Raw genomic sequence first — 19,534 nt, forward strand, 5'->3', positions numbered from 1 at the left:
ATTGTTTTATTGTTTACTCTTTGCTTTGTTTATAGGTCTCAATGTATAATTATTTGTTTTTATTCAGGCATTGTAATCTTTCGAATGACTGCCTTTTATATTCATTCAAGGTGCAACGTTTAAGATAATTGGTTTAAAACATAAAAAAATTAACTACGATTAACAACAGAATATGAAGAAATAACCGCTTTGACGCTATATCAAAGACGTATATGTATTGTGTTGAAGAGATATTAACTTAAGTTAGCAAATAGCCCAACTAGCGCCGGCCCGTATAACGTCTCGTAATACGACGTTGTACCTCAAGAGGTCATCGTCACTGCAGCGTCCAGTCTGCCCTCAGTTCAACGTGAGAGGTGAAGTAGATGGATGGCATTGGTAACCTCAAATAAAATGTAAAAAAAATTAGCATAGCATTATCAAAAAACTAAGGATTAACATTACTGTCACTTCCACCGATTGATACAGCATTTTGCGTTAAATGCATGCCATTTGATGCTGAATTTGCAATGCTTCTTCTAGACTGGTAAGTAAACTGCTGTTTAATAGGTTGGCTTACAAAGTTAGCCACTTCACACTTCACTTCACAAGTTTTTTGATGCGCTCTTAAGAGTTCGTAAACACATGTGGACACCACATCTTTCTGGTAATGTGCTGCCCCCTGTTGGTATTATGGAGGACTAATTTTCCCAAATCTTACACGTTGCACTGTTAAGTGTATGGCGGCAATATGATTCAAAGAAATACAATTGCTATTGTTTGTCACTGGAAGTCGTAACTGGTTCAATTCTGTGACTTACTACAAAAAGGCGTTTTATTCCTTGAAATTCAACACATTTTATATTCAATGAGTGAAACTGTCAAATGAAACAGTACTTTAACCTTTTTATTAATAAAATAGATGTTTACAACAATTACAATCTATACATTTGAAATGATTTACTTCATAAAACCACACCTTTTAAATGTCTGTTTTTAAATCAAAAGCAAAACTAGATTATATCTACATGTAAAGGACTATGCTCTTCAACACTTCTTGTTTTGGAGCTGCGAAGGCATTCAGAAGTGAAGAAATTACATGAGTTTGTAAAGAGGTGTGTTGTGGTCACACAAAGTTTAGCACTTTCATAGAAAGAATACGGACATTCATACTGTATTTACCGATAGGAGCAACAACAGATCAAGACTTAAGACTTCATCAAACCTTGCAGAAAACACCATATCATTTCAGATCATCTGAAAATGATCACGCATGTGCCTTGATTTCATTTGTGCTGAGACACAAGCATAACACCCAAACGGTGTGTGTGTGTGTGTGTGTGTCATTGTGTGTGTGTTCATATATGTATGTGTGTGTGTGTGTGTGTGTGTGTGTGTGTGTGTGTGTGTGTGTGTGAGCAGCAGAAATGTGATAGAAAGTGCTTTCTTCTCATCAGAAGTTACAGACTGCAGTCTGTAACTCACCAGTCCTTACCAGTAGGATGAGCCTGCTCATACTAACCTGAAGTTCTGGGTAAATACAAGCATACGTATAAGTACTTAATAAGTACAAGTACTAACTAAGTGTTAAATATAGCATTACTTTACAGAAGACCTTAAAGGTGCAGTGTGTAGAATTATGTGGCATCTAGCAGAACACTTTCATATTCATGAGTATCTTTAAATTTGTATAATCCTGTGAAAATATGAATTATTTGTTTTTTTTGTAGTAAGAGAACAGAACGGAAAACCTCTCTAAAGAGAGTGTGTTATCAATTAAAAATCATAATCGATATATACGTATATATATATATATATATATACATATATATATATACATACAGACTAAATAACTAAATGCAATTTATAACTATCAAGGGTCTCATCACTTGACACTTGGCTACTCGATGCTGTCGTGACCTCACCACAGGATGGCACAAGATCATACACACTGCGTCTTTAAACAGCAGTTGGTTGTGAATATTAACTAGCAGTATGTCAATATAAACCAGCATGTTGTGAATATTAACAAGCAGCTGGTAAATATTAACTAGCAGGCTCTGAATATTAACTAGTGGTTTGTTATGTTTAACTAGCAGCTTGTGAAAAATAACTAGCAGCTTATTAATATAAACTAGCAGGTTGTGAATGTTAACAAGCAGGCTTGGAACATGAATTAGCAGGTTTTGAACATTAACTAGCAGGTTTTGAATATAATATCTGAAAGCTCCAATGTTTGTTCTTCACAGTTTGTTATGTGATTTACATGATTTGCGTTGGTTTCTGTGCTACTGGAACCCAACCAGTATTTATCATATCATTATAATTTGTCATATACAGACTATATAGCTAGATACAATGTTCTTTAATCCCAGAAAAATAAATAGGAGGAGAGGGTGAATTCAGACACCCACTAACAGGAACTAACCGGAACTAACAGGAGTCCCATATTTGGGTGTTTTGCATTGGGTCACAACCAGAGAAAATGGCTGAGCCTCACCCTGGGTGAACCACCATGTTGATCATAGTACCTTGCCCTCCAGGTCAGTAGTATAACAGGGTTTATCCTACAGTCATCGGAGGTGTGCTTTCTCAGGTGTTTCAGAACGCAGGCTGGAAGCTCTAGAAGGTTCTACCTGGAGATCATGGTCCCATGACCTTTGAGTTTATTTCACAGTTATCCTTTCTACTATTGTATCTTATGTTAAAGTGTTTTCTCACCAGGGCAATAGGAAATATAAATAACACCCCTAGATGTCGCCACTAGAATGTAAATCTGTACTAATCTTTTATAACTCTTTTATAAACTTGTTTTTCTTACATTCTTTTTAAGACCATCAAACCAGAACAACACCTGGATGTGTTATGGAAACTAACCTCCCAGCATGCAATGCAACATTTTCTCTTGACAATCACAGTATATCTTCCAGACACACCTCTGCGATTGGCTGTCTCCAGAAGCAGAAATAGCTGAATTCTGGGTAAGTGAAAGTGGCGTTCTGCTCCCGAGTGCGTAGCGGGAACAGGTGCTCCACTAACTCACTCAGCCGGCCGTACCTGTCCAGAGAGGCCAAAAGGACAACAATTATGTAAAAGTTTCAAGTTAAGGGCTGTTTGTGGAACTTAATATCAGTGAGAGCTAACTTGAGTAGGAAGCAGAAGGACTAAGTTACTCACGAGGTCTTGTTCCCCCTAGCCTGCTCCAGGATCAGCTCTCCTTTGGGGTTGACGGTGAAGATGCGACACACAGGAACGCCCACCTGCTTGTAGGCGAACACATCCTGCATCCAGAACACACAGGAGAGAGAGGATGAGTATCTTTCTACTCTAGGACCCAGAACTCTTTAATGAAAGACAGGGGCAGGATAGTCAAGCAGATAGGGTTTGATAACTTCAAAAGTAATGGGTTCCATCCCCAATGTCCACCGTCTAACCTATAGTCTTCCTAGAGCAAGATGCCCAATACCCCTACCTGCTCCTTAATTAACCCCTACCTGCTCCTTAATGACCTGTCTCTGTACTGCCTAACCCCTATGTTCTCCTTAATGACCGGTCTCTGTACTGTCTAACCCCTACCTACTCCGTATTGACCTTTCTCTGTACTGCCGAACCCCTACCTGCTCCTTAATGACCGGTCTCTGTACTGTCTAACACCTACCTGCTCCGTAATGACCTATATTTGTACTGCCTTTCTGTTATTCACTGAGGATGAAAGTGTAGTGGACAAAATAGTAAACCGAGGTGTACGTTTTCTCTGTTGCCGAAGGCTGCGTAGAAGGGCTGCTGGCTGGTGGGGAACAGGTTCCTGATGTCCGTCAGACACTCGATCTTGAACTTCTCAGGCTTCTTCTCAATCACCTCCCTGTGGAACACGCACGAGGAGGAGGAAGCTTGACCTACGACCCGACCTCTAGTCTTCATGAATCAAACTGTGACGGTAAAGAGCTACTCTCATATAGATGCTTAATGAGCCTCTAGTGTTTAGCACTCAGGGTTAGGGTCTCACCGGTGAAAGGCAGAGAAGAGGCTGCTGGGGGCCAACATCAGGGGCCCTCTGGGCAGTATGGCTCCCCCGTCATTCACCCACTGCAGGTAGCCCCGTGTCATGTCCGCCATACCGATGGCCCGTGCCGAGCAGTACAGGAACTTGTAGCCATTCCTGAGGGCGAGGGGTTAGACATGTTGTCATGGTGATGGTACAAACACATGTCCGTCCATAACCAGAGTATCAGTTATCAATCAATCCGACTAGAATTACCGACTAGATTTAAATAGATGATATTATATGACATTGGAATAGAAATAAAAACATTCAGGTTAGAATAGATAATATTACATTTAGAATACAATCAAATACAGTCATTGCGAGTATGAGGACAGTTAAATCTGACCACATGAAGGGCAGAGTAACGTAAAGTGCAGGTAAAACCAGACTGAGTGTGGGTTATAATGCTAGTTTTGTGTAAACAGGATGATGTGGAAGAGGGCGTGTGAAGCAAGACTCACTCGTGCACCAGGTGGTAGAGTTTAGCAATGCCGCGGTGCGTCCAGTCCTTCCCCAGCTGGGGCAGAATTTGACCAAACACATCGGACCTGGCGACAGGAAGGAAATGCGACAACATGAAAACCCCTCGTTCCTAGATGTATCCATGTGATTAATAGCATCAAAAAACGTCAGAAGAAACATTGAAGAGTTGTTCGATACCAACAGAAGAGAAAAAGGAGAAAAGGCGACAAAAGAACAATGAAAAACATTTTGGGCCCTCTGTGATGCTTCACAAACTCAAAGGCTCTTGCGCCAAGATTCTATAACCCACAGAAGATTATTTAACGGACAATGGACAATTCTAGTACCAACAGGAAGATTCTAGAACCAATAGAAGATTGTGGAACCAACAGAAGATTCTAGAACAGACAGACGATTCTAGAACCAAATTCCTTCAGCAGTAGATTATTGTAGACCAGAAGCAGGAGGTTCCAGAAGGCTCCGTACTTGGTGATGGTGCCGTCGATGTCTGAGATGATAACTTTGTCATCCCAATTCCAGAGGTAGATAGTGCCCTGGCAGCGACACGTGCCCTGGTACTGGGTGGTGATGCTGAAGGTCACGTCGTTAGGCCCCTCCCTCAGTTTCAGGCTGGCCTATCAGGACGCATAAAAACATTTTAGATTTAAAGTTACTCGCCAGATAAGCCAAACTGAGATTCTGTTGGGAACAAGTTAAGAGAATAGTGTGCCAGAGTTACATTTGTTACAATACAAAACAAAATAATATGGAAACACTACAAAGTATTTTTTCTATATTTTGTACTCAAACACATATACTGCATGTTGTTGACAAGATATTATCACGTCTCTTACTATCTGTTGAGACGAGAGGCGGAGTGACTTCCTGTAGGAAAGGCCAGGGGCGGGGCCTCCGGTCTGCACACGCTCAGTGAGCGGTGTTGCAGTCTCTGGGGCCGGAGCCACAGAGTTCAGCTCCTTGGAGTCGTCTTCGCTGGAGCTTTCTTCCAGTCTGCGAATGAGGGAACGCAGTCAGATTCCCAATATCCCCAGTCTTTTCCGTTTCCACTGCCCAACCCCTGCTGTTAGCTACTATGTCTAACATCTAAAATGATTACAGGAGAATTTGTTTGTCAAAACTCTTCATTGCCACAAGAGGACAGTGTAGGACAGAGGCAGAATGGAGCTCATGGACCTAAAACATAAGATGACCTTAGCCTAACTAACTTTTCCACTTTACTAAAACCTAATCATCTCATGTACACATAACCATTTACAATATTTTACCTTTAACCTAAACCAAACCATTGTTAGCCCTTTTTAACCAAAACATAGCAATTTAGGTTTTTACCAAAACATACACATTACTAATGCCTTATGGGTAATAAGCGCTGACTCACTGTGCAGCAGGAGCCGGTAGCGGGGGGGAGGGGCTCTCCGGGTTCTGAGAGTCTAGACTGGACTGCTTGAACTCCACTGACTGCAGAGAGAGGAGTCTGTATCAGGATGGCCTTGTTAAGAGCCACTACAAGCCATTTCGAAATCAAACTATTTGTGACATCACAAATGGGAGTGTCAACACAGATGTATGATGGATAATTCATCCTACTGATAAGTACAGTCCACCGAGCAGGAGGCTGGTAGAATGATCCATCTATCATACATCTGGTTGGACAGAGTGGATAGGGTCGATTGGGGTTTATCAGTGTCTAATGTGGTGCTAAACTAAGGTGTAGGGCCGGGGTCTACCTGTTTGACGCTGCTCTTCCTCCAGAACCACCAGCGACCAGACTTCTTGGGCATCTTCTCCTTCACCCAGGCCTCCTCTGTGGCCTGGAGGTCAAACAACCACGTTAACCCCACACACACACTCACTGTCTACAGCGCTTTGACTACCTTCCAAAGCACTGTAGGAATGCTTGAAATATACCCTTAAAAGTGCATTCTATGGCGGAGACACACAAGGAAGTTGAATTAAAGATATTCCAACATAAGGGCCTTTCCCCACATGTTGTGGGGTTCTAGAGCTCACTTTGGGCAGATTCTGGAACCTCTAGTTCTACAGCTAACCTTGGGCAGGTTCTAACACCTCTATCTAGTTCTAGAACATACCTTGGGCAGGTTCTGCTGGAAAGCCTGCATGCAGAGGATCAACGGTGCTGCCAGAGTCCAGTTGTAGTATCTACGGAAACAAACCTTTGTTGATTACTTTTCTGCTAAGCTCCATTTGCCATAAGGGACATACCATGGCCCTCCTATCTAATCCTATTGATGAGAAACACCTTTTACCATTTTATTCAATGATCCCTAACTTTTATGTGGAACAGGGTTGCATGTGTCGCTCTTTCAACCCGAGTCCATGAGAGTCAATGACTCACCGGTTTCCGATCTTCACCACGAGATTGGGATTGTCAACGATCGCCGGATTCTCCGAGAATTCCTGGTAAGTGATGATGTGCTCCAGAAACCTCTCTGGAATCAAATGTTCATCCGATGAATGAGTGTAGCGTGTAATCTAAAGCCATAATCAATTGAAGTTGAATTGTGCTTATAACACAAAACATGCATCATTCTTTATGTGATGAATGCATACTAAATCCACAATCAATGCTTAATTAATGTATAATGCTTGAAATTAGCGTGTCATTACTGGGTTGCAAGCGTCAGTCATACATAATTCATGTGTCATTGATGAGTATAGTACTAGAAATGGACAGGGCAAGGGGGGTTACCTTTGGGGATCTCTGCGTTCTCGGCCACCCCCCCGCAGAGCGACAGGGTGACATCAGGTAGGTCCAGCCCCCCCACTGAGTCTGACAGACAATCGGTCCCGCTGTCCGCTGCCCCGCTCCCTACTGACTGGGGAGACTGGGAGCTGGAACGCCGTCCCACCTCCTCCCAGTGCCTGGACGCCTGACCACTGCACATATAGATACATATATATATATAAATATATACCTCCTCCCAGTGCCTGGACGCCTGACCACTATACATATAGATACACATATATATAAATATATACCTCCTCCCAGTGCCTGGACGCCTGACCACTATACATATAGATACACATATATATAAATATATACCTCCTCCCACTGCCTGGACGCCTGACCACTATACATATAGATACACATATATATAAATATATACCTCCTCCCACTGCCTGGACGCCTGACCACTATACATATAGATACACATATATATAAATATATACCTCCTCCCACTGCCTGGACGCCTGACCACTATACATATAGATACACATATATATAAATATATACCTCCTCCCACTGCCTGGACGCCTGATCACTATACATGCATATCTATAAATATATACATACGTATGTAATTGACCAATATACAGTATATCACCCAGTGCTTCAACACCTGCTCGAATACATCTAAATTATTATTACAATTATATTTGTATTTAACCTAGGGCATATGGGGAACCTTTCGGTTTCATTACCCCCACCCACTTCTCCATCCTAGCCCCGTCCCCTCTCTGCAGGGGGTTTTACCTCTTAGGGAAGTAGCGTGCAGCTACATCAGGCTCCAGGGCAGTGAGGTCATCCAGGTAGATGTCCTCAGGACCCTGGTGCTGGCTCCTCTTCCTCACATCTAGACACAGAGGAGGAAGAGGATGGTTCTGCTGACACTGCATTGTGTATGTGTGTGTGTGTGTGTGTGTGTGTGTGTGTGTGTGTGTGTTTGAGTTTGAGTGAATGTTTCCACTTCCTTTTTAAATGAGTTCCCACTTCCCTCGTGGTTAAAAGCAACAAGACTTTTTAAAATCATCAAAGAACAGATATTGCCTAAAATTCCATGAAACTCAACATCATGCATCATATCAACACAGAACAGATATGGAAAGACATCGTAAAAATAACAGCTAGGGTTAGCATGAGCGCTAGTTAGCATGGGCAGTAGAGTTTACTAGCATCAGCATGAGCATTAGAGTTAGCATTAGCATGAGTATTAGCATTAGGGCGCACTCACACTAGGCAAAGTTGCCCTGTACCATATTCAAGTATGATTGCCCCCCCCCCCCCACTGTACCGCTGGCCTGTGCTCACACTAGGCAATTTCAACTGGGCCTGAGTACGGTTGCCTCTTGTACATATAGGTTACGTATCCGTGCGGGTGCGTGTGTTGGCTCAATAGCATCTGTACCGTGACCTGAGCACACCTCTCCGAAGTGTACTGAGGCCACGGAATTTAACTGTACTTGAGTACGGATGGCGTGCGCACACTAGCCAAACAATCTAGACTTTAGGGGCAAACGTACTCGGGCACGGTACAGATGGCCTACTGTGAGTGCGCCCTTAAGAGTTAGCATTAGCGTACCTCTCCTCTTGTCCTGCGAGTCGGTGGCTTTGCTGCAGGGTTCTGAATCGAGGCTGACGTTGTTGCGTGCAGGCGGGGTGGACTTCCATTTGGCGGTGTGTTGGCCGGGTGTGGCGGCGCCATTATCGTTGGACTGACTTGGCTCCAGGTTGGCGGCCCGGGGTCGGGGTTTGATCAGACCGCAGGGGGAGCAGAAGGAGGGCGAGTCCTGGGGGTCCAGAGAGTCCACCTCCATGGCCTCAGAGCTGAGGATGACCTGGAAGTGTGTGCTCTGGGACGGGGTGATGGTCAGCTCCCTCCGTTCTGGTCTCTCCTTCTTACTAACCTGGAAGGATAACAACATGTCAAACATGTCAGCACAAGGCTTCCTTTAACCTGCACACGTTTTAACACCGAAGCTAACCATGAAGATGTACTATACTTCAGTTATTTGAATGGGTTGCATTCCATTCCTTACCCTGGTGCATTCTGGGAACTCTCCCCAGGACCACTGCATGTGTGCATCGGCTCTGAGCATGCTCTCTGAGGACTTCACCGTAAGTTCAGAGTCACTTTTAGGTGAGGCGTCTTCAGACGGATCCCTGTTTGGGGAGAGAGTATCACTCCTTATTAACCTCTGAGAAGACGGAACGTGCAATGACTTCCAGCTGACCTTAAAAAACCTCACCCTCTCCGTTGCCAAGGAGTGTTGGGATTGACCATTAGCTGCATCCCATTGGCCAAAACATTTAGCAGGGAAGTTTTGGTCAATGGGATTCAGCGACACACGGAGCCACCCACTCACACATTTCAACAATCCAAAGCAGAAAATAAAATAAGTAAAATAAGTGAAAACTACAACATGTTAGGAGGGGTTAGCCACAAGTAGAGAGGGAGACTTGCCTGGTGGTCGGACCCCAGTCTCCGTCAGAGAAGGGGTAGCTGTCCCACTCCAGGCCATTCCCAGAGGGGTGAGACTTGTGCCCCGTGGGGTCTTTCACCGACACACAGGCCGGCCTGGGAACAGGGTCAAAACAGAAGCAGCACAGCATCGAAACATCAAATTCACATTTTGGTTTTGTTTCTAAAATGTACAATAGCATATATCTATATACATAATGAGTGGTAGAATAAAAAAGTGAGTGCAGAACGTTAACTTTACTGACAAAGTAAACACTCCTAGATGGTCCCTGATTTGAAGGGTTTTAGTTATGTACAAATACTGAGTGCAGCTCAGCTGCACAGTATTCCTCTAGGTCTCATCGTCTGGGCAGTAGTGAGTTGTGAGTCTGGTCGAGGTTTACCTTCCGTTGTGGACGGTCTGCTCTTCTCCAGAGCTCCCGCCCCCCCCCGCCAGCTCCCCACCCTCGGCCCCCGGCTGCTCCTCACGCCGTGGGTCGACCTTATGCTTCCTCTTCCTCCTCTTCTTCTTCTTGTGATTGGTCTGGGCGGGGCCTGGCAACACCTGGTCATCAGAGAGGGAGGGATTCTGCGGAGGGCGGGGTTCCGCAGTTTCCCGCCACAACAGGCTCTCCTCTGTCGGGATCGGCGATGTCACCAGGTGGGAGGGAACCGCCTCCTGATTGGGTGGGAAATCATGATAAGACAACTGAGGAGGGCTTTTAAGGAATATTTAAGAGGACTTTTATTTTATAAACTCGGTTCTTAAGATATTTGTAATTTATTTTTCAGATTTTTGAAGAATTTACTTTAAAAATAAGAAAGTTTATTATTTCAGTACCAGCTGGAACTTCCTGCTTTCAAAGTAAGAGTCCGAAATATTTGTTATCAAACATCAATGACTTTCATAATATTCATCTTAATGTCTTGGCAGGTTCCTCTAGGATTCTTACATTGCATTTCTCCGTTTCCTGGACGAAGAAGGCTTCTCCGTTGTCCCCCAGTTTCATGTGCAGGTCCACAGCTTCTCCATTGATCTCAATATCGATCTAGGAGGATCAGTTAGGTAAGGGGTGGTTCATGTACATCTGGAGATTCAAGCACGGCTAAGTTAAGGTGAATGATGGGTAATGTCATTCTGCAAACTAGCACTGAACAGCCATGGCTGATTTTGTCTATTATTTTCTTATATCATCTTACCTAACCTTTGTTTCGGCTTTATGTTACTATTATATGTCTTCCCATTCCACACACACACACACACACACATTACAGTCCCTGGAAGGAGGGATCCCTCTTCTGTGTTCCTTCTCACGGTTCCCTCAGAACACAGAAGGTATTTTATGTTTGTTCCATGAGATGTGGCTCCTAGCAGATGGGGTTGCTAGTTGCCTGGCTTCACATGCTTGTCAGCTCCTTGCTTAGCTCTTGTTTCCACAGTGATGCGTAAATGTGTCCTAGTGTATTAGCTGAAGTGTTAACCTGAGCATGAAGGTCAAAGTTCATGGCTTGCACACACACACACACACACACACACACACACACACACACACACACACACACACACACACACACACACACACACACACACACACACACACACACACACACACACACACACACATGCATGCACGCACGCACCCTCTACACCCTTGTTGCTATTTTTATTGAATATGTTTTATCACTGGTCCAATGGTCCAACCTTATAAAATAATCATATTTTATGTGGTTATATTGACCCCCTGCCTCTCTTTGGCTGTACTTTAAACATAAGAAAGATATCAACAGTGTTATTAACACTGTTATAACACTTACACACTTTTTGAACAGATAAGTTTAATAAGGGGAGAAGAGGGTGAAAATATGCCCACAGCTTCTAACCTTACCCTGTCGATAAATAGACCGTAGCTACAACCTTCTGTTGTCACTTATCAAGGAGGCAACCATTAGCACCCCGTCTTCCCTATCGCCGCAGAGCACAAATAATACAGAGCTTAGGTCTGGTCAGAAGTTCTTAATAAACATCTGCGGTTCAAAACATTTGCAATGGTAGCAACAACAAACCACTACTGCTTTACCTCATTCTCTGAGCTAGCATAGATGCCAAGTAGAGAACAACAGAAATTGTTTCAAATGGAATCGGCAAACAATAGAATTGGATATGTATTCAAAACAAATATTAAAAAGATAATATGTTAATTAACTAGCTGCTAACTCAACAGTTTTAACTGCAAACTAATGCCTCACCAAACTAAAAACACAACTAACTTCTCTATCTAAAACATACTTAACCTACTGAGGTAACCATCTACCAACTAACAGCTAACTACCCACCTGCTAAAACATAACTAACAAGCCGCTAACTAACGGCTAACGAACCCTTAGCTAAAATGTTACTAACTGCTCAATAATGGCTCATTTGGCACTAGCTAACTGTAAGCTAGGTCTTCATAGCCAGACCCACCACTTTCTCTCGGGAGCGGAGCACGCCCAGCTTCCCGAAGCGCACGTGGAATGGCGAGCACTGGAACGTCCCGTCGGGCTGCTGGACCACGATAACGTCGATGGAGCCCGACAGCGTGGCCTGGTTGATGCCTTTGTACAGTTCCTTCACCGTCACCAGCAGCTGGCCGACGTAGTTCATGGTTTACGCCTAGAGGAACAGCCAGGGAACAACGCCAAAGGCAAGTTAGACCCAGTAGCTCACTACCGCTTATATTCTCGGTTCCTCTGTGTCCTTGAATAGGCATCGAGCCACCTTACCTTAGTCTCAAAGGGCCCCTCTTTTACCACCAGGTGTGAGGTTGAGTGGCCATTACAAGCCATTTTGAAATCCAACCTTAGTAAAATCCCCAGTGAGGGAAGATGGATCAATCTACCGACTTGGTAGGACAGGTTGATCTAAGTATCTATCATACATACAAGTCATTTTGTGGCTTTAAATGGCAAAACATCATCACACCTGCTGTTAAAATAGGTGCCCTGTTGTGGCCTGGATGATACCAACATAAATATGTGATTCTGTGAAAGGTTGATCATCAGGTTGATGCGTTTCTTTTCAGAGATGTTTTGCACAAAGAGTTTTCGGAGTCCACAGTTTGTAAGTAGGGGACAGTCCCTGGTTAGAGATCCTGCTGTTGAAAATAGTGTCCCTGGCCTGAACACACTGGCTCTGCCCCATTTACCCAGGAACAAACAGGTCACACCTTCCAGACCAGACCAGACCATACTAGAATAGACCAGAACATATCAGACTAGGCCAGAACAGTCCAGAACAGAGCAGACAAAGGTCAGATCATACCAGAGTAGCCGTTTCTCAGGACAACATGCATTGCATTGTGCTTGTGATGAATGGTTGTTTGATTGTTCTGTGTGGCATTTCTAAGAGAGAAAGGATTCAGTATCAAACAATACACCCATGGGTGCACTTTACATTCAGGTCTATCATACTGTACACATAGTGTCCCATGCTCCCAAAGTTGGACTCGAGTTAAAGTTGTTATTCCTGCGAGAATGCGTCTTTCTGTACAGACTGAGTAAGATAAAGCCCTACCTAACCCAGGAAGAAAGAACAGCAGTTCTGGTGTGAACACACCACACGATCACAGCCAATCATGTAAGAGTTTACTGGAGATCAGCGTGGTTTAGAGTCCCATGTAGGGGACCATGGGACTGCCTTCGAGGCCCACTGAGGGAATCAATAGCAGGTCTGAGAGTAGGTTGTACATTGGCTGACTTTCACCATGACGATAATACCAATAACATATACTGTTAGTTTTATAGAACAGAAGGAGCTTCGGTTAGCAGTGTCGTGGAACAGAGGAGTAGAGAGAACTGAAACCAAATGTGGTTTCTGACTGCAGACTGTAGGGGAGATGGGAAGTTGTGGTCGTGTTCGTATGTGTTACGGCGGTGTTTGCCTTTTCACGGAAAATGTAAACATTTCTAGTACACTGATCAAGTCATATTCAAGAAACATATCCCCAAGACTTACTTCTCAACAGTAACTGAATCTGTAGCCCACATGAATCAAACCTGTGCCACTAAATCAATGAATTACCACAGGCTGATAGAGGTAACCTACTTGACTGAGTCTCCTCCCTGCTGTGGAGAGCCACTGCTCAGACAAGCACATTAACAGACCTCATTCTGTCATTAGAAGACCTACTTCTATGAGAACTCTGTCGTTAACCAGCTATCATATCAATATAGAATAGAAAGATAAATAAATATATATATATATATATATATATATATATATATATATATATATATTATTTTTATTTATTTTTTATTTTTTATTTATATATCTCCATATCGCCCTGATGTGCGTATCTTGATCTAACTTTCTAGTACTGGTTTGAGAGTGACGTCTCCTGCAGCTAATGTTTTGATCAGGTTAGGTGACACCCAATCAATGCTTCTGATAAGAGGATAGTTGTCAATGGGAGACAGTGAGTGGTGTCTACAAGGTCAGGGTTATGGGCTCAATCTCTAACAATTAAATGTGTGGATCATCAGTTTATCACTCAAATTAGAAAAAGCAGACAGACAGGCAGACATCTTCAGAAAAGCAGCCCGGCTGTCTCAATGGGACCCTTTTGAAAACCACTACGGTAGGCTCGCTGGCGCAACCAGTTTGGACGGTTCGGCCTCAGCTGACCAAGCAGTGAATAAGAATACACATATACATCCCACTGAATAACTACATGGAAAATGCAGTTAATGTAGTGTTGATGTTTTTTTAAATAAAGTTTTTAATTGTTGATAATGTGTCTATTAAGTGGACATGGTGAGGCTGCAAGTTGTCAGACACAAAACAGGAAGTTTTAGTTTGCCAATAGGGTTTGACGATCCACGTGTGGCAATAGACCCACAGTGGGTCAGTGGATGACTGACAGTGTGACCTAGACCAGACACCGTACCCTGTGTTTACCGAATGTCAAACATCAAGGTGGAGCGTGCTCAGTGGCAGTCAGTGGCAGTCATTATGAATAAGCATGTGTAAACATAGTGACCGGGTAGTTGGTGGTATGTCTGACCTCAGTGTCATTTAAACCCAGCATCAGATAACAGTTTATAAACAAAAAGACAATCACAAGACCATCAAATCTGATTACTGTCTGTTTTTGAGGACAGAATAAGTAAAACCATGAGTTTATGTTTGGATGAGGACTCATGAGTATGCGTGACTGATATTATATGCTCCTAAAATAATCTAAATAGGAGGTTTGGCACAGAGAAAGAAAAAGTTGTTTTAGTAGTTTAAGTACCTTTAAATGTCCATATACTTCAATGTAATGACCCTATTTAGACTGTTGGTAGTTTGAACTCATACGAATACTGTGATATTTAAAATTTACTATTGTTACAATTCCCCATAATGATCATGATGAATATATGTTTACAAATCACCCAGCCCATGAAGATTACCAACACATTACACCCGATTTGATAAAGAACACTCTTACACCAGTTGAGCTCTCAAAAGGCTTCTGGTAATCTTGTTGTGTTGTTGTTGCAATGCAACCGTTTATAATCTGTGTTGTAATTATTGGCCAATCTGCACTCTTTTTCAGATGAGTAACATGGTAATGTTGCTGTTATAATATAGCCATAAAGTAAATTAAAGTAAGTAAATTAAGTAAATTATATTGAAACCATGCATCGTCACGGAGGGAGGTACATTTAATAATGCGACCATGGTATCCGATACTACAAAATTACAATATTCCACGTGAATGCTTGTAATATTACCCATATTGCTGACAAATGTGTGCGGAAAACCGCACATATTCATAATGACAGTGGCAAGACAAGAATCGTGGTCAGAATAAGAGCCCATCTCGCATGCTCTTGTTGTGTAGTGTCAGCCCGCTGCAGTCTCACAGGTAAACATCGCATCATGTGACGCCTGGACTTCACACCTTAAGCACCTTGAGACGGGTAATCCTGTTTACTGCTAATGTGTAAAGCCCTGTTCAACTTGGTAGCTATAGCTGTCCGGCCCGGCCCTCTGGTTCCGGTAGGCTACAGGTTGACTGGCGTGCTCAGTGTTTTAGAACCCGGCCCAGTCTCTGGGTTCCAGCTGTCTGTCTGTCTGTCTGTCTTTCCGTCTGTCTGTCTGCCTGCCTTCCCCGCCACCTCGGATCATACTGGACATCGAAGGGACGGAGACGTTTAAGCATACCGTTTGTTGCGACATAACTATGACCAAATATTGATGAGCAATTTCTAAATGAATAGAAAACGAAATATTCATAAACCACACGCCTAGCCTGCTGCGTTCCCATATCAACTGTCTCTATGTCAGTCTCTCCCCTAGGTTAAAGAGAGTCAAGTCTGTCTGCGTCGCTAGGTGGACAGGTAGGCACCGGCGGCAAATATCGTGTTTCGCGATATTCTCACGGATGTCCTCCATGTCATGTCGTGCTTATATGACCCACACACTTACACTCTTGACAGGTACACTTACCTTCTCAAACGGAGACGCGTCCGCTGTAGTTGTTCTCTGTCCTAGCCGTGAGCCATGCATCACTCATGTCTGGCTGTCACCGGCAGTAACATCGTCTCCAGGCATTTTTGATCTCACGACGGAACGCCTGGAACGGGATGCTCCGAATGGGCGTTATTGGCGAGAGGGCGAGAGCGGGGCTTTCAGTAGCGTGGGTCTAGCGGCGAGAACGAGAGAGAGGGATGGACTTCCGATAAGAATGTTAGTTTCCGTTAAGATTGTCGAATGTTTCTTAGTCTATGTTTCTAAGTCTCAATATGCATCTCCTTGTCTTTAATGTTGATGTTCTGCTCATGTTCTTATTCGTCTCGCGCTGGTCCGGGGATTGTTAACTGCCGTGCACAGCTCATAGGAAGTAAGAGACCGGTAGACCGGGATAACGCCATAACTCAGGTACCTCTCTCTACACCGGCAGCTTCAGTTCAGCTCGCGAGCCGCTATGCCGGACACGTGATCTGAAGCTCTCCTCTGCGTGACTTCAGTGTTGTCATAATAATATTACCGGTCAGAACCGCACATCAATAGAAGCGATGGCCAACCAGAACAAGTGATAGTAGAAACAACACCGTTTCTAAAGTAATCTAGTGCCATCTTTCTGGAAAGCAGAAGCAGTAGCTGCACTGTATTTCTAAACAATTATTTAGACACACAGCCATAGTTCAGGTTTCAGAGGATTGTGTCAACCTATGGCATATCAGACGATATTCAATTGTGTTTTTGATCTTGATCAAATATAGCGAGTTGTAGGAAGAAGCATATACTCAAATGTTGTGTGAACATTTGAACACATATTTTAGTGCAGGAAGTCGACTGGAAACAACCCTAGCCGTGTCTAAATAGAGCTCCTAAAATATTCATAAACCCCTCACAGTACAAGAATCAAGGGCAGAGAGAGGCCCTATTGGAGAGAACAGGGCCACCTCATCAGTCAACAACATCAAGTTCTCTCTTGTAACTGAACAGGCTCAAGACTTCTTGGCCTCAATACCACTAGCCTAGTTTTGCATATTCTATTAAAACTGTAGTCGGTTAAGCAGGTTTTAAATCATCATAGTCATAGTTTATGGATTATAAAAGGTAGGATATGAGGTCAACACACGTAGGCTAGATGTCAACTGCTTCTTTCTCACCTCTCCCCCCCCCACCCGTTCTGTTCTGTTCCAGTTGCAATACTTAATCCTTTCTGGGAATTAATTCTGCCCTACTTCACAGCAACTATTTCCAGTTTGTTAAGTCACCGGAAACCTGTGTCTCCAGGCCCACCTTGTCCCAATCAATACACAGTGTGGCACTCTGTCACAAACAAAGTTCACTGTCCGAAAGAACGCTGTTACACCCTCTTTATTAACGCAACTCAAACTATCAAACAGGCATCAAGGCAACCACACCCATACAAACACACCAGCAGGCCTATTTGAAAACACAGGTTACATTATGACTTGATTATACCTGGACAGTGAAAGCTAACCTAGATGATATGAGGTGATGTATGTGTGACACACTGGTGTAGATGTTTGAGCAACCGTACATAATGTTAATGTGTCCAGGGATCACAGTGATGTAATAATACAATAATATGTAATGTTAAATTCACTCACTTCAAGCCTAAAGATATAATACTGGTTTAAATTAGAAACAGCGTCAGTGGAGATATGAAACAGACACACTTAGTAGCCCACACAACCTGACCTTAACCGCAACAACCCTTTAAACTAACCTCTCTGACCTAATGAAACAACCATCTCTACCCTGATATCTAGCAACATCTATCTCCATCTTAACCACCCCAACCCTTCAACTTGACCATATCAAACTGCACACCTAACCATAACAATGCCTGATCCTATATAGAATGATTCATCATTACAAACTAACCAGCCTTCATACCTGAACCAGTTCCAAACTTTATACTAATTTTCAACCGAAAATATTGCATGAAAAACACCCCTGTTCAGGGACAATAAAGACGATTGAACAAACTATGGAAACTGAAGACATGTGTGAGCTCTGCCAACTGTGTGGTTTCAGTCTCTCCGTGACGTTAGAGAACACCGTGTCACTGTTCTGCGGTTTTCTCGAGTGACCCGGAGGGAGATGCAGCCTCATCGCACAGCTCTTCGTCTGGGTGTTGCTCCGGCGCGGGCTCGGTGGCGGTAGCGGGGCGTGGTTCAGCGGTGGCCTCCATCACCGTCTTCCCCGTCTCCTTCCCCCGCTCCATATTCTCACTGCCCGCAGCTTGTTTGGCGGGAGGAGGGGTCTTTGGTACTGGTGAGTCTACGTGAAGGACGGTAATGGATATGAATAATAACAACAGTTAATGGCCCACAGATTTAAGTGGAACTCCAATCTTCAATCTACTTCAATCTAAAAGCCACTTAAACACTTTAGAGGCTAAAGTGTTTCCACATTTCTCTCAACTAATAAGCCTCTATTCATTATTAATACCAAACAAGGTATTCCAGTCCACGGTTTCCATTTCCTCCTGATGAGCCTCCTGACATTCTGACCTACCCTGACCTCTGACCCCTGACCTCACCACGTGGTTTCTGCTTGGTTCCCGCTCTAGCGGGCGTCGTCTTCTTTGGTGCTGGCGTCGTGTTTGGGCCCACTATCACGTTCCCGTCCTGGTCGGTCAGATAGGACGTCACGCCCAGGTCCACGGGCCCCTCGGTCACGTGCAGCTGAGGAAAAGGGGTTCAAGTCAAAGACAAGGGCTGGTTCTGTAGCCTGAGGTCACCAGGTCAGCCAGGTCGTATCATCTATAGAGTAACTATGGACTTACCCACTGGTGGCTCACTGGGGGCAGGCAACACAAATGATGGACCAATGTTCTTGTCAGTAAAGAAACTCTGGTTACAGTATGGAGATATGAGTGGAGGAGCAGTTCTAAAGCCTACGAGGTGGAGGAGGTGTAAACTATACGGAGAGACTAGGAGTAGGAGGAGGAAGAATACAGTATGGAGATATGAGGAGTGGGAGGTGTAAACTATACAGAGAGACTAGGAGTAGGAGGAGGAAGAATACAGTATGGAGATATGAGGAGTGGAGGAGCAGGTGTAAACTCTATAGACTCTGAGGAGGAAGAATACAGTGGAGTTATGAGGAGCAAAGACTTAAGAGGAGAAGGACGTCTGAACTTTACAGGGTGTGGAAAGTGAAGGATGAAGATAATAGTACAGAGAGAATAGGATAAGGAGGAGGTGGAGCTGGTGGTTTAAACTCTATGGAGAGACAAGGACTGTTGGAGAGTGCTAAACTAGGGAGAGAGGAGGAGTGAAGAAGGAAGACTAAACAACAGAGAGGAGGAGTTGT

General features: G+C 43.8%; 1 protein-coding gene across 1 annotated transcript; it reads right to left on the reverse strand.

The window, feature by feature from the left end:
- Positions 1–2,547: 2,547 nt before the first annotated feature.
- LOC311355124 (phosphatidate phosphatase LPIN2-like) lies at positions 2,548–16,290 on the reverse strand. Its single transcript, XM_084474854.1, has 20 exons — positions 16,184–16,290; positions 12,173–12,361; positions 10,662–10,757; positions 10,113–10,387; positions 9,712–9,825; positions 9,287–9,410; positions 8,830–9,154; positions 8,004–8,103; positions 7,218–7,405; positions 6,864–6,957; positions 6,598–6,667; positions 6,235–6,318; positions 5,886–5,965; positions 5,341–5,497; positions 4,973–5,121; positions 4,486–4,572; positions 3,986–4,138; positions 3,727–3,841; positions 3,157–3,260; positions 2,548–3,036 (listed from the first exon to the last, which is right to left on the reverse strand). Exons 2-20 carry the CDS (start codon positions 12,350–12,352, stop codon positions 2,892–2,894), a joined length of 2,640 nt encoding a protein of 879 aa, XP_084330980.1. The 5' UTR covers positions 12,353–12,361; positions 16,184–16,290; the 3' UTR covers positions 2,548–2,891.
- Positions 16,291–19,534: the final 3,244 nt, after the last annotated feature.

This window comes from Micromesistius poutassou (genome assembly GCF_964030765.1).
Source record: "Micromesistius poutassou genome assembly, chromosome: 11".
In the NCBI taxonomy this organism is placed as follows: domain Eukaryota; kingdom Metazoa; phylum Chordata; class Actinopteri; order Gadiformes; family Gadidae; genus Micromesistius; species Micromesistius poutassou.

What these genes read in the sequence shown, in the direction of transcription:
- LOC311355124 (XM_084474854.1), bottom strand. Translation starts at nt 12,352, where the DNA reads ATGAACTACGTCGGCCAGCTGCTGGTGACGGTGAAGGAACTGTACAAA. An exon ending in TCCAGCAGAACCTGCCCAAG is followed by an intron (nt 6,319 to 6,597) that starts GTATGTTCTAGA and finishes TTTGACCTCCAG; the next exon opens with GCCACAGAGGAGGCCTGGGT. An exon ending in GCTAGGGGGAACAAGACCTC is followed by an intron (nt 3,037 to 3,156) that starts GTGAGTAACTTA and finishes CTCTCTGGACAG; the next exon opens with GTACGGCCGGCTGAGTGAGT.